Source organism: Acomys russatus, chromosome 24, assembly GCF_903995435.1.
Source record: "Acomys russatus chromosome 24, mAcoRus1.1, whole genome shotgun sequence".
NCBI classification, from domain to species: domain Eukaryota; kingdom Metazoa; phylum Chordata; class Mammalia; order Rodentia; family Muridae; genus Acomys; species Acomys russatus.
The window spans coordinates 44,887,768-44,914,555 of record NC_067160.1 but is presented as its reverse complement, the minus strand read 5'-3'; the positions used below and the strand labels follow the sequence as shown (position 1 = coordinate 44,914,555).

Below are 26,788 nucleotides of genomic sequence, written 5' to 3'. Positions count from 1 at the left end.
TCTCTCTATAGACCAGGCTGGCCTTGAACTCATAGCAATCCACCTGCCTCTGCCCCCTGAGTGCTGGGAATATTTGTCTGGTTGTTGTTGTTTTTTTTTTTTTTGGTTTTTTTGAGACAGGATTTCTCTGTGTAGCCTTGGCTGTCCTGGACTCTCTTTGTAGACCAGGCTGGCCTTGAACTCACAGTGATCCACCTGCCTCTGCCTCCCAAGTGCTGGGACTAAAGGTGTGCACCGCCACGCCCGGAGGAAAAATTTTAAATAAAAGTATCTCTGAAGTCTTATAACTGTAATAGCAAAATAAGAATTTTCTTTCATGTTCTAGTTTATGCACCAATTCTTGTACTGATAGTAAAAATTTGTTTCCTGCTTTTTGTGTTTTGAGACAGGATCTTCCTAAGTAGCTCAGGATGGCTTTGAATTCATGGTAGTTCCCCTGTGTTAGCTTCTCAAGTGCTAGGATTACAGGTGTACATCAGCATGCCCAACTTTTTTTCATGTATCATTTTCCTTTTAAAATTTGTTACTTACATAGTACTCTGCTTTCATGTATGCCTGCAGGCCAGAAGAGGGCACCAGAAATCATTAGGGATGTTTGAGCCACCATGTGACTGCAGGGAATTGAACTCAGGACCTTTGGAAGAGCAGCCAGTGCATTTAACCTCTAAGCCATCTTTCTAGCCCATTGTGTATCATTTTCACTGGTTCTATTTTTCCCGTGTGTGTGTGTGTGTGTGTGTGTGTGTGTGTGTGTGTGGCAGGGCCTTATATAGATCAGATCTGGTATGTATTCACGGATGACCTTGAACTGCTTCTCCTGTCTCTGTCTCATAAGTACTCATATTAGAGTTGTGTGTAAGCATGCTTGGCTTCCCAGTAGTTACTTGTAATGAGATAGGATAGCGTCTCTAGGGGATGCCCATGCCTTACTCTGTGACCAGGTTTTCATTTGTACTTCATTTTCTTTTTGTAATCTGTGGACTGGACTCAGGCCTTATGCATGCTAGCTAGTCAAATGCTCTATTATTGAGCCCCATCTCAGTCCTTGGCTTTCTTTTTATTTATTTTTGAGACAGGGTTTCACTATAGAGCCCTGGCTGGCCTTGAACTCCGATAGATCCGTCTGCCTTTGCCTCTAGAGTGCTGAGATTAAAAGTGCATACTACCATGACTGCTTTTCCCCATCACTCATTTTTGCAAGCAGGCTTCAAGGTTGTGGTGGCATACACCTTTAGTCCCGGCACTGGAGAGGTATAAACTATCATGGTGAGACCTGTCTTTAAAGAAAGCCACACATAACCCAGGCTGGCCTTATCTGCAGGCCCTTCTGCATCTGTCTCCAGAGTGTAGGGTTGCAAGTGTGTGTCACTACACTCAGCAAGGACTGCCCTTTGCATGGACAGAGATGTATGCAGAGTAGAACAGAGGAGTGGGACCAAAGGCCACAGAGACTGGTGCATGCCTTAGTCCTAGCATTGGGAGGCAAAAGCAGCCACATCTGAGTTTGAGGCCAGCCTAGTGCACAGAGTGAGTTCCAGGACAGCCAAGGCTTAAAACAAACAAACAAACAAAACAAAACAAAAAAACCAAGCAAATAAACAAACAAGCAAGCCATGAGAAAACCAGCACTAAGCTCTAGAGGAGATGACAGACTTGGGGGAGGTAATGGCAATGAGGAGGAATAGCTGGGCTTGGGCCTGAGGGTTGGGCTAGAGCAGACCCACAGCTAGCCAGGTACAGAGTGTCCTCACCTTATTTTTCTCTGTAAGTTGCTGCTCTAAGTCCTGCTTTTCTTTCTGTAGCTGCTTTAGATCCATGGCCCCAACCTCACCATTTGGAGTTCCTTCTACAGCTGGAAGCTCATACTCAGAATCCTGCATAGCTTTTGAGATGACCTACAGAATAGTGGCAACAGGACAAAAGGCAGGTGAGCATCAGGTCTGTGGGGAAGGGGTGCCAGCTCATTGTATAGGTGTGGCCTGGTGTGTTGCAGCAGGCAGCTGGTGGGAAGATTCCATCCAGTCCCTGCCAGGCGAACTACTGGCTTTTGGTATCAACTGGCATACTAATAGGTGCTTCCATAGACATGGCCCTGTATGTCTCACCCCCTCTCCCCCCAGGCAGCTGAAGACCTTTACCACAAAGGAAGGAGTATAAAAATGCAGAGCTGGTTACTCTACCCTTCTTACACCTCCCCCTAGTAAAGGGATAGCACTCACAAGTGGCTCCTGGCCCTGCATTGGCAGGGGGTCCTCTCCTGTTGTGGCTGGCACTGCCTCCTGGGCCCTACAGGTCCTCAAGGCCTCTACTTCACTCTGCAGTTGGTGCATCTGCAGCAGGGCAGAGTTGTGACCTATGGTGGCAGGAGCATAGTGTGAGCCAGTGATTGCACACTGCTTTGTGACAGGCTGGTTCACTGATGGCAACCTGCTAGCCGGGGGTTGGCTCCTCACCTTTCTCCAGCCGGTGAAGTTCCTGCTCCTTCTGGAGAAGCACCTCATCCTTTTCACACAGGCTCTGATTTTTCTCTTCTATGATGGCGGTCAGCTCAGCAGCCTTAGCAGGAAACTCAGCATGAGAGGGGCTGACATAATCCCCTCTTCTACAGGGACTCCATTTCCAATTGGAGGATGGGGAACCCTCCATGACATCTGCAGCCTAATCCTTTGGCAATCGGATCCATTCTTCTAAATGGTGCTGCACAGGGTGATTCCCCTCATTGCCTCTGGGCTGCACTGGGCCAGCCAGAATGTGGATGCTCTGGTCAGCCTCTAAATCCATCCTTTCCTTAGCACTCATGCCTCACCAGCCTGTGACATCACCTCATTCTGGTGTCAGAGGTATGGTTACCCTAAGTTCTCTTCAGAAGTGACTGGGCCACACATTGATCAAGAACTCAATGGTAGCCTCTAGCCAGCAAGGCCAGACAGAGCCATGTGCTCTGTTTGTTCCCACATTTGGTTTTCCCTACACTTCTGGCTGGAAACTCAACTTACTCTTTGGCGGGTAGCAGGGTGGTGATGTACCATTTCACAGACTCAGACTATTAGATCCCTACCTAAGGACTTTTCTCTAGTTTATTTTTTTTAAGATCTATTTATTATATATACAGTGTTTGCCTACATGTTTGCATGCACACTGGAAGAGAGCAATAGATCACATTATAGATGGTTGTGAGCCACCATGTGGTTGCTGGGAATTGAACTCTGGACCTTTGGAAGAGTAGCCAGTGCTCTTTACCTCTGACTTATCTCTCCAACCCTCCAATCAATTTTTTGTTTTTTCTTCGAGACAGGGTTTCTCTGTATAGCCCTGGCTGTACTGGACTCCTTTTGTAGACCAGGCTGCCCTCCAACTCATAGCAACCCACCTGCCTCTGACTCCTGAGTGCTGGGATTAAAGGTGTGTGCCACCACCGCCCGGCTCAATCAATTTAAAAAAAAAAACTAAACAGCCCAAAAATGTAGGAAGGGGCATCATATGAGGTAAAGTTTCTTGGTAATAGTTTCCCAAGTACCCTACAGGTCATAGGGCATCTCCCTATTGACTGTGTTCCCTGAGACTCTTGACAGGCTTACCCTGAGTATATGGGGTCTCTGATGGCCCCACACTAGGAGGTACAGTGACCTTGAGACTGCAGGGGAACACGGTTTTGGTCCATGTCTTGGTAGCCAGCTGGGGGCCTACCTGTTGTTGGAACTCTTCCCTCTGTTTCTGAACTTCCTCCAGGGCTTGAGCCATAGCTACACTCATAATTTCTCTTTGACTCCATTCATCCTAGAATTCAGAAAACAGGTACAAGTCTCAAAACACTTTTTTTTTTTTTTTTAAAAAGACAGGGTTTCTCTGTTTAACAGAGCCCTGGCTGTCCTGGACTCACTTTGTAGACCAGGCTTGCCTTGAACTCACAGAGGTCTACCTGCCTCTCTCTCCCAAGTGCTAGGATTAAAAGCGTGTGCTACCATGCCCAGCCCCAAAACAGTCTACTTTCTTATCTGTATTCTTCATTTGAAGCCCAACAGAGGAGCCCCAACTTCGCAGGACCAAAACATTCTCCCTGCTTCCCTACATGCCTCTGATGACAGCTTGGGCGCTGTATCTAATCTCACAAATGGACACATCAATTAGGGCAGTGGTTCTGGAAGCTCCAAAACTGGTCTAATGAAACCTACTTACAATAAGAAAGCTCACAGGTACAACCTGGTCACAGGAAATGTAATGAAGCAGCTGCTGAGCTTTGTAAGAGTCACTCTCACGGATTCATCCACAGAAGCCCTTTTGTGTGATCTATTTTATTATTTATGCATGTGCAAGTGTGAGTGTATGTCATGTGTGTATGGAATACCCGTGGGGGCCAGAAGGGGACCTTGGATGCCCTGCAGCTACAGGTCAGGCAGTTATGAACTGTCTGACTTGGATGCTAGGAACTGAACTCAGGTCCTCGGGAAAGGAGCAAGTTTGTTTAACTGCTGAACCATTTCTCTAGTCCCCACAATACCATTAATAATTTAAAGTTACATTTATTTATTGTATATGTATACATGTGGGTTGGCATGACACTGTCTGCTGTGGAGGCCAGAAGGTAACTTATAAGAGTTAATTCTCTCCTCCTACCATGTGGGTCTCAGGCCAGAGGAACAGCCCTCCGGTCCCATTTTATATGAGTGAAAACAGACATTCCAAGAGGTTTGGTGATTTGCCTTAGGTGCCAGTCCTAGCAGGTGCCAGGAGCAGACTGAGAGCCAGACTCAGCCAGACCCAAGTCCAGGGGCTCTGGATGCCAAACTCTCCTAAAGCATCTTCAATGAGAGCAGGAATATCAGTCCCTTAGCTGACTGGCAGGATTTCTGCAGCACAGGACTGTGTCACCACTGTCCTCTTCTGGGAGTATGTTCACGCTTGTCAAGAGTCACAAGTGTCAATTACAACCTTTCAGGTCTTGACCACTTGGTCAGTGAGATGCCCTGGGGAGAACATGTAATATTGGCTGTTTTTGTTTACCTAGAACCCCCCGGGTTCTGTGTAAGCACCTCATTTCTGTCCTCCATTTCCACCTTGAGACTTTACATGGCAAGGGTTGGTCTGTCAGTGACAATGCCCTAATTTTGTGGCATATGATTTGGGTCTGACCTATCATAGCATCTCATCCCTTTGACCAAATAAATTCAGCTAGAAGGTGGTTATGTCACCAATATGAACAATTAAGAGTCTTTTGTATCCTGACCCTTTTTTATACTCTGAAGCTAAGTTAAAGACCCCTGAAATGGTCCAAGAGCAGAGCTGACATTATGTCCGTGCCTTCAACATAGGAAGCCCTCTACATTGATGAACTAGCAAATTATCACTGATGGAGAAAGAAAACCATCAGTTTCTCTGGGTCTGTGAGCTTCTTATCTCTTCCTAACAACTCCCTTTGTCAGCTACAGGGACATGGCATGTTGGACCTTACTTGAGTAATCACAATTGTCTTCAGAGTGAGTCTAGCTCTGATAGAAAAGGACAACCGGTACCTGAACTTGAGAGGCCCACTTGAGAGATGAGACCCTCAAGTGCACTGTACAAGATGCCTTGTCAGGGGCCCCTGATCATCTATGACTACCAAATGTGGGCTTAGGATGTGCCTGCTGTCACGGGAAGGAGCTAGAGATTCTGGCTTGGTAAGAATGCTTTGCCTACTCAGGAAGGTTTTTTTGGGGGGGAAGTCTAAAGAGATACTTATAACTGCTGGTGTCTGGAGAGGCAGACAGCCTCAGTATGTCTGAGAAGACAGGAAGGCAGGCTGGAGCATAAAGGAAACTCATGCTGGAGAACTGTCTTTGGCACTTTTCATCTGTAGCCATGTTTGATCCTCTAAATAGTCTTCCTGGGGTCAGAGGTTACCATTTCCATTTTAAAAAGAAAATGGGCCAGGTCTGAAAGCATATACCTGTAATCCTAGTGCCTGGGAGGTTGAGACAGAGAATTCCAAGTCCCAGACCAGCCTGAGCTAACTGGAGATACCTGTCTCAGATAAGGCTAGGGGTTTCTCTACAGTAGAGCACTCAAGCAGCACAAGGGAGGCTCTAGGTTTCAGGCCCAGTACTACAAGACAACAGCCAAACACCAGCTAAACACTAGCGTAGCAACAGCATACACACAGACACACACATTGGATTCTTGATAGGGAGTGGTTACCTGACAGACACAGCCAGGTAGCTCTGAAGTGCCTCAGAGCCCTATGAGTCCCCAACTACTGGACTCCAGGTTGATACTCCAGCCTGCCAAGTAAGCATGGTTTACATCTTGCAGGAGCTGTTAGGCCTCCCAACACATGGCAGCTAAGCGTTTGGGGTTATGCCTGGTATTTCGGGGGGGCGGGGGGAAGGTGTTCAGGTAGCAGCTTATTTTAAAAAATAAAAACAAACCAGGTGTGGTGATGAATACTTTTAATCCCAGCACTTGGGAGGAAGAGGCAGGCAGATCTCTCTGAGTTCTAGGCCAGATGGGAATATAGAGTGAGAACCTGTCTTTAAAACAACAACAAACCCTTAATATATGTATATAATAAATTAGAGTCCTTTAAAAATGCATGAATACAGCTAGGCATGGTGGCACATGCCTTTAATCCCAGTACTCAGGAGGCAGAGGCAGGTGGATCGCTGTGAATTCGAGACCAGTCTGGTCTATAAAGTAGAGTCTAGGACAGCTAAGGCTACACAGAGAAACCCTGTCTCAAAAAACGATAAAATAACTAACTAACTAACTAACTAACTAAATGCATGAAGACAGAAAGAAAGGAAAAAGGCAGGTCCAGGCATATTAGAGATATGTTGGACTCTGAGTGGGATCAAGAGAAGAAATAGAAAAAACAAGAAAATAAAACTGATTTTTTTTCTTCTCTTTTTAGATTTATCTGTATGCCAAATGAGGGCATCAGATTCTATTATAGATGGTTGTGAACCACCATGTGGTTGCTATGAATTGAACTCACTGAGCCATCTCTCCAGCCCCAATACTCACTGATTTTAATAATGCTCTCATGGAAAATAAAAGTTCAAAGAATGTACTTTTTTTTTTTTTTCCCCAAAACAAGGTTTCTCTGTGTAGCCCTGGTTGTTCTAGAACTTGCTTTGTAAATTGGATGGCCTTGAAATCCACCTGCCTATGCCTCCCAAGTGCTACGTCAGCTGGGTCTATCTTAACCTCTGTCTCAGGGGCATTCAAGGAAGATGGGAAGGCTGCTCCTTCCTGGAGACTTCCTGGTCTTCATGCATGTCCCTTTGAACTGGCAGCAGCAATTCTGTCCTGAAGAGCAGTTACATCCACCTTGCAGTTTCCCTGCTTTTGCCAGTCTGTCTACTGCCTTGATCCCACATACCAGCAGAGCTGTGCAGCACATCATCTGAGGCTTATGTGGCAGATGTGTGTAACTGCTTTTGAAATCTAAATTTAATAGTTATAACTTTCTCATTTTACCCCTCCTCTGATGCTCTGAAGATGCCCCTGTAGTTGCCACCTTTGTGACATCTTTTTTCTTTTTCCACTAGAAGTCTTTTACTGAATCATAAAATATCACAAATGGTCTTATAACCTAGGGTCTTGTTTCTGTGGCTAGATCACAGATCTTATTCATTACCCTGCTGTACTAAAATATAGACCCCCCCCAAATATGTGTAAGACTCTTGTTTTTAACTGTGTGGCTTGCTGAATGAAACCAGTTAAGTTAAAATACAAGTTCAGAATCTTTCTTTCAAGGACTACCTTGTCTGGGTTTGAGATACTGAACAAAGTGACACTTGTCCTCATCTGAATACTACTGATGTATTTGTCACCCAAAATTGTAGATTTCAACAAGAGACCCATCCCCTGAGTGACCCTGAAGGGGAAGCAAGCATCCACAGGCCTTCTGTGGTAATGGAAGCCCAGTGCTGTGTCCTGTGCCCTGTACATGACTGCTGACAGCACTAACAGTTGTCAGTCACTTCTATTTCTTCTTCTTTTTTCCCCCCTGAGACAGGGTTTCTCTGTGTAGCCTTGGCTGTCGTGGACTAACTTTGTAGATCAGACTGGCCTCGAACTCACAGCAATCACTTGCCTCTGCCTCCCAAATGCTGAGATTAAAGGTGTTTGCCACCACTGCTGGGCACAGAAACCAATTTGTTATGACCTTGTCTCAAAGAAAAAAATACAGAGGGGCTGCAGAGATGGCTGGCTCAATGTTTAAGAGCACTGGCTTGCCTGGCAAGGTGGCACACACCTTTAATCCCAGCACTGGGGAGGCAGAGCCAGGCAGACCGATGTAAGTTTGAGGCCAACCTGGTCTACAAAGTAAGTCCAGGGCAGCCAAGGCTACACAGAAAAACCCTGTCTCTCCAAAAAAAAAAAAAGGGGGGGGGCTGGAGAGATGGCTCAGAGGCTAAGAACTACCTGCCCTTCCAGAGGTCCTGAGTTCAATTCCCAGCAACAACATGGTGGCTCACAACCATCTATAATGTGATGTGATGCCCTCTTCTGACCTGCGGGTGTACATGCAGGCAGAGCACTGTATACATAATAATAAATATTTAAAAAAACATAGTATATACTGATACACATTAAAATAAACAATTTTTTAAAAAACTTTGAAAAAAAGGAAAAAAAAAGTCCGGCGTGGTGGTGCATGCCTTTAATCCCAGGACTCGGGAAGGCAGAGGCAGTCTTGGGGGGAAAAACAACAACAACAACAACACATACACACCCAGGTTTGAATTTATCTAAAAAAGAAAAAGAAAATCTGATTGCAAGATACATGCTTTTCATGATGTAGTAACACTGCAATAGTGCCTAAGCAACTAAGTGAATATTGTTACTGGGAGCTTGTAAGGGCAGGCCCTGAATGACAGGTATTGATACAGAGAAGGGAAGGTCTGCAAAGGCTTGATATCAGAAAATATTGGGAGATATTGCCATGATTCACCCCCAAAGGTATTGTGAAGGACCAAGGGAGCCTAGAGGGCCTGTAAGAAAGTAGGCCGGCTTGGGCTGGAGAGATGGCTCACTGTTTAGGAGCACTGACTACTCTTCCAGAGGACAGGGGTTCAATTCCCAGCACCTACACATCAGCTCATAATTGTCTGTAACTCCAGTTTCAGGGGATCTGACACCATCACACAGACATACATAAAGCAAAACACCAACATACATAAAATAAACAAACAAAAAAAATGGGCATGCTGTTCTGTCTGGGGAACAACAGGAGTAAGATCAGATTAAAACTTCACAGATGGGAAAAGACAACCAAGCTGACGGTTCACTTCTGTACAAGGTCCCCAATATACACAAACATCTTTCTAAGGCCCTCTTTACAAGTCAGAGGGGTGTTCTGACAGTATAGTTTCCAGTCAGCTACTGACAAGTACACAGAGAAAGAGCTGTGCTTTGGGGTACAGTGAACAGCTAGATGAGACTAGCCCAGCTTATGGCACTTTGACTGCACTCAAAGTCTCAACAACATGAACTGCTAAAGGAGCACAACTCTCCTATTCCTGGGTCCCTGAGAAGACTTGAGCAGATACCTAACAGAAGCACTAGAGCAGAAGCAACTTCCACTTCCCCTCTGCTGTAAGTGCGGGGCTTTTACCCGTCCACTCAAACATAAGAGACAGACAGGAACTTCCATAACCCTGAATCTATTAGATAAATACCTTTAGTTTCTTTAGCTCTAATTGGTGATGTTGTAAAGAACGTTCACATTCATTTCTGCTTTCTATAAGGGCCACGTTTTCCTGCTGCAGCTGTTGCTGTAAATTGAGCAGAGCACATATAAGAAAAGGTGTTATCTGCCGTATTTCTGCCTAAGCACAGCCTGGTGTCTCTGACATTGTCCTTTTGAAATGACTGGAGCTGAGGAAATGGCTCCGTTGATTAGTGCTTAGGAAGGTATGAAGATCTGTATTTAGATTTCCAACACCCAGGTGAAAAAGCTGGGAGTGGTAGTGCATACCTGTAATACCAGTGCTGGGCAGAAACTGGGGTTTGCTGGCCAGCTATCTAGCCATATTAGTGAGATTCCATCTCAAAAAGTAAGGTGGAAAGCCACTGAGGAAGACAGCTGATATTCAATTTCTAGCCTCCATAAAAGAAAGGCCTTTCTTTTGGTTACTGAAAGTGTAGGAGTAAGCAATAGGGTAGGGACAAGGAAGAAAAACACTGAAAATCTCCAGGGGCAGGAGAATGGCTCAGTGGTAGAGCACACGCTTAGCAGGTGTGAGGCTCAATCTCTAGGTCCTTAAGAAAACGTCTCCTCTTATGACTGTGGAACACATAGAGGGATCATAGGATAAGCCATTTGGGAGGAACAATATGGATTTCAGAAAAACCTGAGAGGACTGTTAGAGAACAGAAATATGTCCCTATGGAAACCTGTCTGCTGTGCATCTCTGTAAAAGCAGTCTTTTTACTTCCAGTCTCCTAAGACGGTTAAGTCTTTATAGGAAAAGCGAACAGCTCTCTCAAGTGGTTTCCCAGCCTAGAGAGGTACCATTCTGCTCAACTGCAGTGACACAGTTGACTCCCATTCCACTCACCATTACACGCTCTGAGGCTATCTGGTTGGCCACCCGTGTTTGTTCCAGAGTTTCAATCTGCGCCTCCAGTGCATGGGTACGCTCCCTGAAATGCTGCTCCAGGCCAAGAACCTGCTGCTGGGAAAGGCTACTCTCTTGGTTTGTAGTGATCTGCAGGAAAATCATAAGACAGTTAGCTAAGACACAAAAATTTCAGAGGAGAGCCTGACTGCCTAACACAAACTATCCTCTTTGGCCACTGCTCCTCTGGTATGGCTTTGAACCCCTGCATGTTCTACATATTACTGCTGTATCTGGCCTGCCCTGGAAACTGAAGCCAGCATCTGTCCTGATGCCACTGGCACTCCCTTCATGGTGTATGCTGAGCACCTCTTTGTCTTCAGATATAGGCCTCTGTCAGCTACTTAATGGATCTCTATAGCTGAGATTTTCCTAGAGAAGGCAAGAGAAAAAAGTGGTGAAGAACAGGGCTATGCATAAGACAGATGTGAACCTTGCTACCTCTATGTTCACCTCCTCTACAGAGTGAGTATGACAGACAGTGTCATATTAGGTGTGCTACTAAGTGATGAAGCATTCTGCACAGTGCTAGGGATGCCACAAAGAGGGACATCAAGGTTGGCTGCTTTTATTTCCCTAGCTTCAACTTATTAGATTACTCAGAGCATGATACCTACATAAATGCTTCAACCTACTGCTTTGTTTGTTAGTTTTTGAGAGGGTCTCACTGTGTAGGCTTGGCTGGCTGGATCTCACTATGTAGACCAGGCTGGCCTTGAACTCAGAAAGATCTGTTTTCCTCAGATTTGCAAATGCTGGGATTAAAGGAATATGTCACCACACCCAGCTCATCCAGTGGTCTTGAATTGCTTTTCACATCTCTGATTGAAAGCTAAGCTTTGAACTCTTGAGGACCACAAAAGGGCAGAGTGCTCAACAAAACAGATGTTGGGTAGTAACTACCAGTTAGTCCATGGCTCTGGGTAACTCTGACCCTCCAGGGTAACCTCCCCACTCCTTGCTCTGTTTATGTTGAGTACAGATACTGCTGTGCACATCTGGGGCATCTGCAAAGGTGCTGAAGGAAATCACTGGAGCCTGCACATGGTGAACACTTACAAGCTTCTGGATCTGGACTTCCTGGGCAGCCACAACATCTCTGCTCTGACTTAGCTGCTCTTCAGCAGCCTGTAGGCGATTTTCTAGGTCCTTCACCTGAGGGGAAACAGAATTATTCTTTTTGTTCACAAGAAGCTGGGCTGGTTTAATGCATGGCTTTAAAATTAAGAGCCAGATCAAAAGGAAAAGAAAAGAAAAAAGGGGTGAGGGGCTGAAATAAAACAAAACAAAAAAGCCTGTTGGTGGTGGCACATGCCTTTAATCCCAGGCAGATCTCTGAGTTCAAGGCTAGTCTGGTCTAGTTACACAGAAAAGCCCTGTCTTGAAAAACAAAACAAAGGCCGGGTGGTGGTGGTGCACGCCTTTAATCCTAGCACTTGGGAGGCAGAGGCAGGCGGTTCACTGTGACTGTGAGGCCAGCCTGGTCTACAAAGGGAGTCCAGGACAGCCAAGGCTACACAGAGAAACCCTGTCTTGAAAAACCAAAAAAAGAAAAAGCCAAACCAAAACAACCAAATAACAACAACAACAACAACAACAAAATTAGAACCAGAAACAAGGTGTAGTAGCATATGCCTGTAATCAGGGGACTCAATAGCTGGAGTGAACAAGGTCCCAGCTTCAATTCCGTGTCAGACTTAAATAAAACCTTTCTTTACAAAAACAAGTAAGAGAGCCCCAAGTCTTCCATTACAAAGCAATACCACTTTAATGTTTTTCTTTAGATCTTTAGGACTGTTTTATAGTTTGTATACAATTTAAATGATTTGTCATTCTTTCCCTCCCACTCAATTCCACTCAGACCTGAGATGATTATTTTCTTAAAGAGGGCTTCCTGCTTTACTGAGCACAAGTCTACAGGACCACCTGCTGGTACTTGGACTGTTTTACATTTTTATTTATTCTAATTTTTAATTTCTTGCTTATTGTGTGTGTGTGGCATACATTATGTGGGTGTATGGATGCACGCGCCATCGCATGCTCAAGTGGTCAAAGAACAACTTTGTGGAGTTGATTGTTTCCTTACACTCTATGTGGGCTCTAGAGATCAAGCCCAGACTGTCAAGCTGATGATGCAGCAAGTGCCTTTACCTGCTGAGCCATCTTGAATGCCCTTTGACATTTTTTCTAATCTAAAATAAAGCAGTCATTAGTATCTTCACACAAAATTGTTTGATGTTTCAGTAACTTCCTTGGGAAAGAGTCCCAGAAGTGTGATTGCTGATCACAACATGAATTTTGGTCTTACTCAGACCATGGGTTCTGAGATACACACTGCCAAGATACTACAGAAATACATCAGCAACGGGGGCGAATCCAATGTGTTAAGAAAAACTCAGTATGTGCTGAAGTTAGATTAGTAACAGTGAGGAAGGGCAGACTGTTGAGTAAACAGTGCTAAGAAACCTGGAGGGAAGGGAAAGCTGGATTCTTACTGAATACCACACACAACGACAGTCTGTATGTGAACAAGAGCTCTATTATGTGGACAAACTACTCATACAATGAATTAAAAATATAGATCTCGGTGATTTAGAAACATGAATGGATTTTTTAGATGGAGCTTCAGACCAGAGAGAAGCAATATCAAACTTCAGAATTTCTGTTCAGCAAGGTCTACATACACAGACTAGTTCAGGACTGAAACTGATGAGATTAGGTACTAGAATGTGAAACAAAATCCTACAACCCAATTAAAAAAAGACTGAAACCACCAAACAAAAATAGGTATAGGGTTTGTAGACAGTTCAAAAGTAGAAACCCTAGAGGCTAACAAGAAGATGAAGTAATAGGTGAAAACTCATTAATAACCACTGTAGTAAACACAATGAACCATCACTTCATATTCACTAAACTGGAACAACAACAACAACAACAACAAACCCAAACAAACCCCAAGGCTGTGTGATACCCATGCTGGGAGATAAGAAATGCAATTGGGGGGCTGAAGGAGAGATAAACCTGTTTTTGTTATGATCCCAAGTGTGGGATCAGAACGGTCTTGTGAGAGCAGGTGAGGTTAATCCACTAGAAGACAAACCACCTTGTGTGGGAGCTTGATTGTTACCAGCTGAAAAGATCCTGTGAACAGACTCTTGGAGGAGGAGATATATAAATGAGCCCCAAACTGGAGGCAGGGCCTTTGGAGACTTGGGATAATTTTGGCTGTTCATCACCCCACTTTGAGACGCTACTAGAGAGAACCGCTTGAGGGAAGGCTTCCGGGTTCTGGTTACTCCAGGTTCCAGCAGAAGAAATCCTGCTGGCAACGCCAGGAGAATCGTTCCTTGGAACTGATATCTTTACGGCTTTGTTATTCTTTAATCCTCTTTTCCTATTGTTTTGGTTAGTCAGGTTATAAGGGATGTACACTCAGGCAATAAGTTCGTAATAAAATATATTGGTTAAGAAAACTGAGGCTACAGGGGGCAGTGGTTGAGAGTACTGGCTGCTCTTCTGGAGGACCCAGGTTCAATTCCCAGCACCCACATGACAGTTTACAACTATCTGTAACTCTGAGATCTGACACTCTCACAGAGACATGCGTGTTGACAAAACACCAATGTATATAAAATAAACAAATTACTTTAAAAAAAAAAAAAGCAGCTGGGGCCTAGAGTGGACAGAACAACTACCTGAACCCAACCAAAAATAGTTCCTTGGAATAAAGATGCTCTAACCAAGGAGCTTCTTAGCTAAACCACCATCTAACCAGGATTTACACATCACAGCAAATGTGATGTCAGTACCTGAGTCTCCAGCAGGTCAACGGCCTTGGTGTGGCTGTTCCTGGCAGCTAAGAGCTGCTGCCTAGTGTCTTCCAGATTCTGTTCAGCAACTGTTTTCTGTGATTTAAAAGATGAGTAAGAGAAGGTTGTTTCTACATTTCACAAGTATTTACTGATGCTGTAACATTTGTGCTAGGCAGAAATAGGTAAGACCATCAGCAAAATGAGCTATAACTCACATATCATAGAGGACACACGAAATAAATTTGGCACAGTCTTTTGTTCCCAAGGCTGGGACAAATGACTAACAACAAAAGTACATACTAGTAAGCATGCATGCACAGTGGTACAAGCATTTAATCCCAGCACTCAGGAGGCAGAAGCAGAGAGATCTCTGTGAGTTTGAGGCCAGCCAGGGCCACATAGTGAGACCCTGTCTCAAAAAAAAAAAAAAAAAAAAAAAAAAAAAAAAAAAGAGCTTGCTGTGTTCCAAGAACTACAGCTCTTCAGAACTATTCAGAAAAGCTTAGGTTAATAAATCAAGACTGTGATGTTCAGTGAAAGGGTCAGATGATGAGGAACTCTTTAGAGTTGTAAAAACTTTTCTTTTGCAGGCAGAAATTTTTCAAATGTATCTTCTAAAACCTAGCTTTAGATTTACTGGGGAGACTGGCTAAATGTGAGGTCTTACTCTAGACCTGTTGATGTCGGCATTTCTATTAGAGATATATGCTTTAAACAAACTCCCAAGTAATTCCTCTGCACTCTTACTAATAGTTGGTTATAAAACTAGTAATACTATTATTATATGCACCAATTTTTATTCTTATTTAATTAAGTATGACACAATATGAACCCAATTGTATAGAGAAGACAACATAAAAAGATTAAGTGACTTGCTTTAAGTCACAGTGACTAGACACAAGATACAGATGCTTGCCTCTAGAAACCAACTTACATGTTAGAATGCACCTTATACTCAATGTAGATGTTTAAGGAAATTGTGGAAGATGTTCAAGAGAGTGAGGTGACCAGAAATCCAGTTTAGAAAGATTAGTTTCATAGGGGTGAAGAGAGTCTAGTTGGGTGCCAGCCTGGAGACTTCAATGCACTTCTGTTTGTGCTGCAAGAAGCTCTGAAGCTCTGCAGCACTGCAGTGGCTGAAGAGAAGGAGAAGCTTGGCTTGACAGATAGAGAAAACTACTCTAGGATAAGCTCAGAGCTCATGGCTTTGTTGACTTTGTCATGATGAGGTCGATCACATGGTCAGGATACAATCTGTCCTTATAGCCCTGTAAACAAAGCTTTCCCCTTCTCTGAGAAAAACATGAGACATGGGCTGGTTTTTGTTTTGAGACAGGGTCTCATGTAGCTTAGGCTAGTCTCAAACAACACATAGCCAAAGATAGCCCTAAACTTCCTAATTCTTTTGCTTCTACCTTCTAAACTCTAGAATTATAGACATGCACTTCCATGCCTGGTTTATGCAGTGCTCAGGACTAAGTCCAGGGCTTTGTACATGTCAGGCAGGCAGTCTAAAAATTGGGGAACATTGCCCCGCCCTAGAAGGCTATTTTTTTCCATAGGTTTTTGTTTTTGTTGTTTATTCTTTTCAAGACAGGGTTTCTCTGTGTAGGCCTGGCTGTCCTAGAACTCACTCTGTGGACCAGGCTGGCCTCAAACTCACAGAGATCTATCTGACTCCCACATGCTTAGGATTAAAGGTGTGTGCCACCAAAGCCTGGCTAAGACTATATTTGATGTAAGTCTAAAGTTGGATAAGACAGGTGCTGTGGTATGTGCCTAGCATCTCAGCTACTTGGGAAATTAGGTAGAAAATTACTTTAAGCACAGGAGTTTTGTGCCCAAAAGAGCTACACAGAGTTGCAGAGAACTGTTATCTAGTCATCCAGATCAGAAACTCAGAACACATTCAACACTATGCCTTTCTAACACTGGCCAGCATGAACAGACATTACCTCTTTCAAGAGTTCTTGTGCATGGTCTTCTCCTGATAAATTCTGTTCTAGTCTCTTTTCCAAGAATATAACCTTCTCTTGCAAATGTGTGATGACTTTTTCTTTTTCTTGAGTTTCCGCAGTGACCTGGAGGGGGAAGCATAGCCATTCTTTAAGACCTCTTTAGACTATAGCCCTCTCATCTCTCTTTGCTGCCCTGTTGTGTCTTGTTTCCCTCAGATTCTGTGCCCAATTATATCACAGAAAAACATGCAACTAAGAAAGCTTCCCAGAAAATGGGGACAGAGGTGCAAGAACAGAACTAGCAACATTAAAGAAAAAGACCTATCACAGACAAGAAGCAAGCACCAGATGAAGGAAGAGACCGAATGCAATAAGAAGCAAGCATGAACCGGTGTGGTGGTGCACACCTTTAATCCCAGCACTCGGGAGGCAGAGGCAGGTGCATCAATTTGAGTTCGAGGCCAGCCTGATCTACAAAGTAAGTCTAGGTCAGCCAGTGCTACACAGAAAAACCCTGTCTCAAAAAACCAAACCAAACCAAACCAAACCAACAACAACAACAACAACAACAACAACAAGAAGGCAAGTATGATCATCAATTTAAGCACCTTGTAGCCTGGCAGGGAACAAACTCATCACTTCTCCAAAAGAGGCAGTATGGCTAATCCCATTAAAGAAGCTTTCAGCATCCCTGCAATGATCTATGGAATCACATTCCTAAGGCCCTGAACTCAATCCCTGGCACTGACAATAAACAAACTCCCTAAATCAGAAAACTATAATGATGTTCTTGGAAACTCGAGAGCTGGGTACAGGAAGACAGAGCTAAGATAACTGCTTTGAAGACAGGAAGAAAACTTCTTAGACAAATGACAAGAGTCAACAAGCCACCATGAATCTCATAGCTTGGCCTCAGAACAACAGTGCACATTTCAGCTTGACATTCTGTCAATGAGCGCAGTGATGATGGGTGACAGAATGGGAGACGGTTCTTTGCATTACCACCAATCATCTAATGCTACTGTCAGATCCGAGAATCCAGGAAGCTCTGAATACACAAGCACTCAGATGTGTGCTGGTCCACTGAGGATGCCCAGTCTCCTCTCCCAAACAGGTGCAGGACATCAGACTTTAACAGTGGTGTGTATACTCACTCTGCTTCCTTGCATGCCCTGCTTATACTTTCATTGCTTCAGCTCAAGCCACAGACACATTTAACCTTGGCTAATCTCTTCTCAGGAAGATGCAGCTCTGAATATAGGGTGTTGGAGAAGTATTTCTCTTTCTCTCTCTCTTCCTCTTTCTGGGTTTTCAAGACAGAGTTTCTCTGTGTAGCCGTGGCCGTCCTGGACTCGCTTTGTAGACCAGGCTGGCCTTGAACTCACAGTGATCCTCCTGCCTCTGCCTCCCAAGTACTTATCATTCTTAACTGTTACCAGTGAAAACAAGACTGAGTGGCATGACTCTGAAGAATGGATGCACAACCTCACAATTTAAAAAACTTTGTCAGGCCTAAATATTATCTGTTGATGTCCAAGAATATACAGGTTCTGACCACAGAAGCAACAAGTCTGGTCTCTGAAAGTAGAGACAGATAACCTATTCATACAACCAACTATAAAGCAATATAATCATCCTGTAAGACAGGGTCATACAAAGCGCATGAGAAAGCAAAGACAGTAGGAAATCAACTACTTGAGATGCTCAAACTAGGCTTCCTAAACAGGCAAGTTCAGATGCAGAGAGGCAGGAGAAGAAACAACACTGTGGGTAAAGAGCAGTGTGATGGTTTCTCAAGTTGACATAATCTAAAATCACTTTGGAACAGGGTCTCAATGAGGGATCATCTACATCAGGTTGGTCTGTGGGCATGTTTGGAGTGGGAATGCCAATTACATTAACTGATATGGAAAACCCAGCCCAGTCCCTGGCTTTAGGTCTTAGACTAGGTTAAGTGCAGAGAGGGAGCTAAGCACAACTGAGCATGTATGCATTATTTCCTCTCTGTTCTGAACTGTGACTATAATGTGACTAGCTGTCTGAAGTTCCTGTCACCTTCACTTCCTTCAATAATGGACTATGTGGTGTTTTGAATAAGAATGGCTTCCATAGGCTCATATATTTGACTGTTTAGTCACCAGGCAATGGAAATATTTGAAAGGATTACAAGGATAAGGAGTTGTGGCCTTGCTGGAGGAAGTGTGTCACTGGGGTGGGCTTTGAGAATTCAAAAGCCAATGCCAGGCCCAGTCTTTCTCTCTGCCTATGGACCAGGATGTAGCGCTCAGCAACTGTTCCAGTGCCTGCTACCATGCTACCATGCTCCCTGCCATGATGATAATGGACTAAAGCTCTGAAACTATAAGCAAGTCCCTAATTAAATGATTTCTTTTGTGAGAGTTATCTTGTCATGGTATTCTTCACAGCAATAGAACACCAACTACGATAGACTTTAACCAGAAATTGTAAGCTACAAAAAATCCTTTCTCCCTTAAGACTGTTATACTAGAACAGACACATATGCAAATAGCTAAAACAAGTTCACCTGGACCAGGAAATTGGATAGGAGAAGCCAGAGAGACTGAGGACACATCCCAAACCTATGGCCCAGATACTGAGGTAAATGGCAATATTTAGAAAGTAGGTAAGACAGAAAAGATGAATGTTTTTTTTCTTTATCTTTTTGAAAAGATGAATGTTAAAGCAGGAAGGAAAATAGGTTTGCCCATACTGATGTATCCTAACAGTCTCTCATTATAATGTAAACCAATGAAATAGAGATACTTGAAAGAAGCATAGTTCAGCCATAGCAGCAGCAGCAGCTCCAGTATGAAAGCATGGATAAGCATTTCATTGTGTCTGTTACAAAAACCTGACAGATCTCTCTGTGATACATAAGGGTTCAAACTGATCTTCAGGGTTCAAGCCTGCACTTGTTTTGCTGCACAGCACTGTGAACTTGAAGAATACTATGGTGACTCATTCCATCGAAGACCAACCATCTTACACCAGTTACTGTGTTGGTTAGGTAAGAGCATAAAGTTGGGGTCAGAAAAAGTATCTGTTGCCAAGCTCCAGTAAGTCTTTTTCTTTTCTTTTCTTTTTTTTTTTTTTTTGCGACAGGGTTTCTCTGTGTAGCCTTGGCTGTCCTGGACTTGCTTTGTAGACCAGGCTGTCCTCAAACTCACACTAATCCGCCTGCCTCTGCCTCCTGAGTGCTGGGATTAAAGGCATGTGCCACCACGCCTGGCTTCCGGTCAAGTCTTCTTCTTCTTCTTCTTTTTTTAAAATAATTTATTAAATTTTATTTCCTATGCATCGGTGTTATATCCCTTGGAACCGGAATTACAGACAGTTGTGAGCTGCCATGTGGGAGCTGGGAATTGAACCCAGGTTCTTTGGAAGAGCAGACAGTGCTCTTAACCACTGAGCCATCTCTCCTGACCCCCAGTTAGTCTTCTTATGGATCACATCCTACAGTGCTTTTGGTCTGGCTGTGCTACATCAGGCCTTCAACACCTGGAGCTGACTAACAGAATTCCTACCAAACACTGTTCTAAAAAAAATCTCTGGATCCTTCTATTTCCTCATTCTCCCATGCTTCTCTCACCTAGAGTGCCAATAGTCCTCCCCTCTGTCCCTACAAGAAGAACATTATGATGGGCAGATCTGGGCCCAGGGGTTCTGCTCAGACTATGGCACCAGCCAAGGACAATAGGTGCAGTAAACTTCGAACCCCTACCCAGATGTAGCCAATGGACAGGACATTCTCCACAGTTGAATGGAAAGTGGGGTCTGACTTTCACACGTACTCTGGAGCCTCATATTTGACCACGTCCCCTGGAGGGGGAGGCCTGGTGGCACTCAGAGGAAGGATAGCAGGCTACCAAGAAGAGACTTTATACCCTATGAGCATATACAGGGGGAGGAAGTCCCCCTCAGTCATAGTCATAGGGGAGGGGAGTAAGGGGAAAATGGGAGGGAGGGAGGAATGGGAGGATACAAGAGATGGGATAACAATTGAGATGTAATATGAGTAAATTAATAAAAAATATTTTTTAAAAATCTCTGCTGCTAAACCTGCTCATTTCCTAAGTCTTCCTCTTCATTTAATCTCGAGCCACACCTAAGTCTCACAGGTATGGGCCTAGAATAAGAGGTACATTAAGATTAGGAATGTGGACTAGAGAGATGGTTTAGTGGTTAAGAGCAATGGCTATTCTTCCAGAGGACCCAGGTTCAATTCCCAGTACCCACAAGGCAGCTCACAACTGTCTGTAACTCCAGTTCCAGAGGATCTGACTTCCTCACACATGTAGGCAAAACACAAATGTACACAAAATAAAAATAAATAAATAAATAAATAAATAAATAATAATAATAAAAAGCCTGGTGTGGTGGTGCATGCTTTTAATCCCAGCACTCCGGAGGCAGAGGCAGGCAGATCACTGTGAGTTCGAGGCCAGCCCGGTCTACAGAGTCCAGGACAGCCAAGGCTACACAGAGAAACCCTGTCTTGAAAAAAACCCAAAACAACAACAACAACAAACCAACCTCCCCCCCCCCCCCCCCCGCCAAAAAAAAAAAGATTAGGGATGTACAAGTGGGGTGTGGTGTTACAGGCCTTTAATCTCAGCACTCAGAAGGTAGAGGTAGGTGGATCTTTGTGAATGGAAGGCCAGCCTGGTCTATAGAGTGAGTTCCAGCCTAGCCAGAACTCCAAAGTGAGACTCTGTTTCAACAAAACAGAAGAGCAAGGTTTAGAATACTTAAAGAAACAAACAAACAAACAAACAAAAAACAAACAAAAAAAAAAAACCAAACAACAACAACGAAGAATACTTAAAGCATGATTTTATTTATGTAATATTAAGGATGAGAACAAATGAAGATACTGTATAGGAGTCAAATATGGTAAAAATGTAAAATAAAACAAGAATTAAAACAATCTATGGCTTGTGCTTAATTTATTATTCTTACTGTTTGTTGTTATTTGTTTTTCTCAAGACAGGGTCTCACTATATGCCTCTGCTTTCGAAGTGCTAGAATTAAGGATGTGTGCCACTATTGCCATATTGTGCTTATTTCTGAAGGAGGAAAGGATGGGATGGAACAGTGAAGGACACGCAGAAGCCTTGTAGAGAAACATCGTTTTCCTAGCATAAAGAATTCATACAAGGGAAGTCAGCAGTTTGTTACATTTTTTAAAAATCTCACCCTATTTTTATAAATCTATAAAGTTTATAAAGTCATATCTGGATATTAAGAACAACAATAAAAATCTACTCTAAATTCACAACCTTTGTATTAACTGACCTTACTGTAGTGCACTCTGAGTAATGACTGACTAGCAGTATTAGCAACTCAGATGCTCAAGCCAGGAACCAAGAAATCCAGTTTTGTCAGTCTTCTCAGTATTTAACTTTGTCAGACCTCCATTTGCCATCACTCTTGGCAATGCTACCATCATGGGCTGGTGAGATAGCTCAGTGGGTAAAGGCACCTGCTGCTCAGCCTTACAGCCTGAGTTCAATCCCTGGGACCCACGTGGTGGAAGGAGAGAAATGACTCCTGAAGGTTGTCCTCTGACCTCCACATGTGTGCCATGATGCATGTTCATGATATAAATGCATATATGAAAAAAAAAAATCAAGCCAGCTGGGCGTAGTTGTGCATGCCTTTAATCCTAGCAGTCAGGGAGGCAGAGGCAGAAACATCACTGTGAGTTTGAGGCAAGTCTAGTCTACAAAGTGAAGCCAGGACCACCCAGGCTACACAGAGAAACCCTGTCTCAAAAAACCAAAAAAATAAAAATAAAAATCAGTCCTTCAGAGGTTGGAGTGTTGGCTCATTGGTTTGGAGCACTTGCTGTTCTTGCAGAGGACCTGGGTTTTATTTCCAGCACCCACATGGTGGCTTACAACATCTGTAACTTCAAATCCTGGGGATCCAGAGCCCTCTTCTGGTCTCTACTGGCATTAGGCATGCACACAGGTACACTTAAAAACATATAAAAATTCATGAATCTACAAACTCACAGAGACTGTGATAGCATGTAGAACATCTGTACAAGCTTAAGCTAGAGAAAATCCCAGCATGGACAAGGAGAAGTGGCACAAAGTCCCACCCCTAACTAAAGAGCTATATGCAATTGCTAACTTCCAGGAAAGGGAAGTCAATTGAGTAATACTGCGTCTATTACTCTAATCTCCAACCTCATGCTCAGGAGTGGTTGGACAACACAAAATGGACTCATAAACTGAGAGTGTTGGTGCACACCTTTAATGCTAGCATTCAGGAAGCAGGGGCAGATGAATATGTGAGTTCGAGGCCAGCCTGGTCTACATAGCCAAGTTCCAGGACAGCCAGAGCTACATAAGAGAGACACCCTGTCTCAAAAAACAACAAAAGAGAAAGAAGGGGCTGGAAAGATGGCTCTGTGGTTAAGAGCACTAACTGTTCTTTTCCAGGGGAACTGGGTTCAAGTCCCAGCTCCCACATGGCGGCTCATAACTGTCTGTAACTCAGTTCCAGGGAAACTTATACCCTTACACAGACATACATATGGGCAAAACACCAATGCATCTATATATATGAAAGTAAATAAATGGAGAGAGAGGAAAAAAAAAAAAAAAAAAAAAAAGAAAGGAGGAGACCATCTGGTACCTCTTGATGAATTTCCAGCTGTTGGGCTAGAGCATCAGCAGGTTCATCTCCTCCATGGTCTGTCACAGCCACTACAGGTAGGGCCCAGGGAAGAATTTGCCATTTTCCATGGAAGACAAGAGGCAGTTGCTGGCTATAAGGACCATGTACTTTAGATCTAGATTTGCTGTGCCTTTCTTTATAGTAAGGCACCTGCTACTTAGGAAATAAGGATGCTTAATTCATCCTTTTAAGCGACACAAAGAGCCAGGCATGGTGGTGCACACCTTTAATCCCAGCACTTGGGAGGCAGAGGCAGGTGGATCGCTGCGAGTTCGAGGCCAGCCTGGTCTACAAAGTGAGTCCAGGACAGCCAAGGCTACACAGAGAAACCCTGTCTCAAAAAACAGAAACAAAACCAACCAAACAAAACAACAACAACCAGAGAGAGAGAGAGAGACATGTAGAATGTTTCCAAGAAGGAATATTTAAAAAAAATAGAGTAAACCCCTGAATGCTTATACAAGATAAGATTGTAAATAAACTAGTGATAGAAAAACAGAGAAAAAGAACATTGAGTTGGGCAGGTAGGGAGGAATAAGGAATTTGTAAGGAGTTGGGGGAGGGGAAAGAATATGATCAAAATATATTGGGTGGAGCTAGAGAGATGGCTCAGTGGTTAGGAGCACTGACTGCTTCTTCAGAGGTCTTGAGTTCAATTCCCAGCACCATATGATGGCTCACAACCATCTATAATGTGATCTGATACCCTTTTCTAGTGTACAGATGTGCACGCAGGCAAAGAACTCATATATATAAAATATACAAACAAGCCTTAAAAAAAAATATATATATATATATATACATATTGGAAAAAGGGAAATGAATAGAATAGTCCTTCAGGGCTGATGAAATAGCTCAGCAACTTAAGGCACATGCCACCAAGGTTTTACAACCTGGTTTGATTCTTAGGACATACACAGTAGGAAGAGGGAACTGACTACTGTGGGTCAACTTATAATCTACACACACACACACACACACACACACACACACACACACACACAAAACCAAAACAAAACTAAACAAACAAACACCAAAACAAAACAAAAAACCCAAAAAAACCAGTCTTTCATATTCAGTTATTCTTCTCAGAATTTAGCACAGGTCGATGGTTTTTGCCTATTGAGTGATATATTTCTTTCAACCAAATGAGAAACAAGAATAAAATATTGATGTAAGTCCGTGTAAAATTGTGGCCACATTAGAGACTTACATGTTCTTGTACTCAATGTCTATTATGTGATATTTTAAGACAATATTTTTCTTTATGGTGCTGGGACTGAACTCAGGGCCTTATACTAAGTGCTCTACAGCTGCACTAAACTCTTAAGCCCATAAGACATGGGCAGAACCAACAAATGACATGCTATTTCATATGGATACAATGGCACAAGCTTTTAATCTCAGCTACTTGGGAGACTGAGGTTGGAGAATTCTAAGATCTAGACCACCCTAAGCAATTTAGACTGCCAATCAAAACCAAGCCAAATAAATATTATTCTTTGAGAATTCCTGTTAGAATACTATTTTCCTCCTTCACCTCTTCCACTTCTTAAAACAAACAAACAAACGAACGAAGTCTCACAATGTTTTCAAAGCCAGCCTCAAATGCCTAAGCCCAGTAAACCTGTCTTAGCTTCTAAGTTCCTAGACTACAGGTATGTACCAACACACTCGGAAATAGTACCTTTTCTGTTAAGCAACTTGAGTAGTTCAATAGCTGTTCCCTTGAGAGCCATTTGGCTAAAGCAGGAAGTAGGACATGTGGTCCACACAAGAAGCACACACTCCCGCAGGAGGAAATCTCCATTTATGCTCTTGTGCTTACCTTTTGTAAGTCAATGGAAAGCTGCTGGATGAGCTCTTGTAGCTCTTGTTCCTTTTGTTCCAGGACAATAACCTTATGTTCTGCACCTGCTTTTGAAGCTGTCACATGATCTCTTTGTTAAAAGAAAGCAGACAATGAGCAAATTGTGATACTTCCTCTATGACACACTCTCCAAAAGAAGAACGTCCATGGCTCCTTACACTTCAGGCTTCAAGTGTCATTACAGCCACACTATTCATCCCTGTGAAAAGGCTTCTTAGCTTTCGGGAGCAGAAGCAGGAAGACCATCCAAGTCTAAGCAATGAATTCTGATCTGTCTTTGAATACTCAATAACTGTACAACTCAGATTATACTGCTTAGAAGGACTGGAAGGGACTTGTGCCTATATAGGGTAAGGAGAGAAGGCCAGTGCTGGGTGGTGTGGAGGGCCTAAGGCCTAGGCATGTAAGGACAATCCAGAAGCCTTTGCCAGCACTGAGATAAAAAGAGTTGTGATGAGCAGGGTGGGGGGCGGCATTTGGATAGGCTTTAACAATGCTACACCAACACCTCTCCCAAGGGCCCCACAGACCAAGCAAGAACCTCTGTTCTTCCAGCGTTGAGCAGTGTCTCTGCAATTCTTCTAGCCGCTGGTTTAAGTCAGACAACAACTGATTGGAAGTCACCAACTCCTCCTGAGTATGATTAAGTTCCCTGGTTCGTGCATCCAACTCTTGCTCCATCTTCCCCAAGCATTCTTCTTTTTTTAAAAGCTGACAAGAAGACATAATATCCCATTAGGCCACTGCTAAGAAACACATTTAAGATGGCTCTGTGGGTAACGGAATTTGATGCACAAGCTTTACCAACTGAACTCAATCCTTGGATCCCATGATGCAAGGAGAGAATGGATTCCTGAAAGTTGACCTCTGACCTTCACACAAATGCTGTGGCATGTGCATGCCTACTCTCTCTCACACACAAACAGAAAGAAAAAAAGAGAATGACATTTTTGTGGGATGAGAATTGGGCTTAATGTGTTGTACTTAAACAAATAGAAGGTTAAAAAATAGACACATTTGAAATAGAACTTTTCCATTTTAAATAAATTTGAAAACATCGCAAAATATGTGGTTAATATCCAAGACTACGCACGTGTTTACAGTCTTGCGAGAGATGACCTCTTGAGGCATAAGCAAACAAGGCTCAATGGTACTATTACTGAACTTCCAAAACAGAAACACCTACCATGTGCTTTACTTTGCTGATTTCCTGTTGCTGGAATCCCTCTAACTCATCAATTTCATCTCTCTTTTGGAAAAGGCTCAAGCTCTGGTTCTTTACTTCTTGCAGTTGAGCTGTTAGAAACCTTTTATCCTGTTTGCAAAAAGAAGACACCGACATAGGCAACCCAAGTATTAGAAATCTGTATTGTACAAGCAGAACTTTTAAAATTGGTTTATTTTATCTTATTTCTTTTTTTGTGGTTTTTTTTTCTTCGAGACAGGGTTTCTCTGTGTAGCCTTGGCTGTCCTGGACTCACTTTGTAGACCAGGCTGGCCTCGAACTCACAGTGATCCACCTGCCTCTGCCTCCCAAGTGCTGGGATTAAAGGTGTGCGCCACCACCACCTGGCCAAAGTTGGTTTTTAAACTGTTGCAGACAAGTGCATACATGCCACAAGACAAGTGTGGAGGCCAAATGATAACTTGCTGGCTCCAGGGGTCAAACTCAGATCAATAGACTTGGTAACAAGTGCCTTTCCCCATCTCTCCAGCCCCCAGACACTATTCTGAGACAGGCTTCGCTGTATAGCAACTAGCTTCCTACGTAGCGCAGTAAGCAGTGGATTATTGGACAATCATCTCATCTCTGTCTAGCCAAGAGCCTCTCCTACT

The 26,788-nt window shown here is 43.5% G+C and overlaps 1 protein-coding gene and 1 pseudogene across 1 annotated transcript in view; one reads left to right on the top strand and one right to left on the bottom strand.

The window, feature by feature from the left end:
* The window catches only part of Golga1 (golgin A1), a 45,264-nt gene that overhangs the window by 4,247 nt on the left and 14,229 nt on the right, over nucleotides 1–26,788 (bottom strand). The window contains exons 6-17 of the mRNA XM_051166981.1: nucleotides 26,139–26,267; nucleotides 25,494–25,663; nucleotides 24,911–25,022; nucleotides 16,372–16,497; nucleotides 14,414–14,509; nucleotides 11,664–11,759; nucleotides 10,545–10,694; nucleotides 9,663–9,758; nucleotides 3,688–3,777; nucleotides 2,454–2,556; nucleotides 2,220–2,353; nucleotides 1,752–1,895 (exon numbers count right to left, since the gene is read on the bottom strand). Of these exons, the coding sequence (XP_051022938.1) occupies nucleotides 1,752–1,895; nucleotides 2,220–2,353; nucleotides 2,454–2,556; nucleotides 3,688–3,777; nucleotides 9,663–9,758; nucleotides 10,545–10,694; nucleotides 11,664–11,759; nucleotides 14,414–14,509; nucleotides 16,372–16,497; nucleotides 24,911–25,022; nucleotides 25,494–25,663; nucleotides 26,139–26,267 (1,446 nt within the window). The remainder of the gene's footprint in view (nucleotides 1–1,751; nucleotides 1,896–2,219; nucleotides 2,354–2,453; nucleotides 2,557–3,687; nucleotides 3,778–9,662; nucleotides 9,759–10,544; nucleotides 10,695–11,663; nucleotides 11,760–14,413; nucleotides 14,510–16,371; nucleotides 16,498–24,910; nucleotides 25,023–25,493; nucleotides 25,664–26,138; nucleotides 26,268–26,788) is intronic.
* On the top strand, nucleotides 23,047–23,250 carry LOC127207586 (cytochrome c oxidase subunit 7C, mitochondrial-like; annotated as a pseudogene).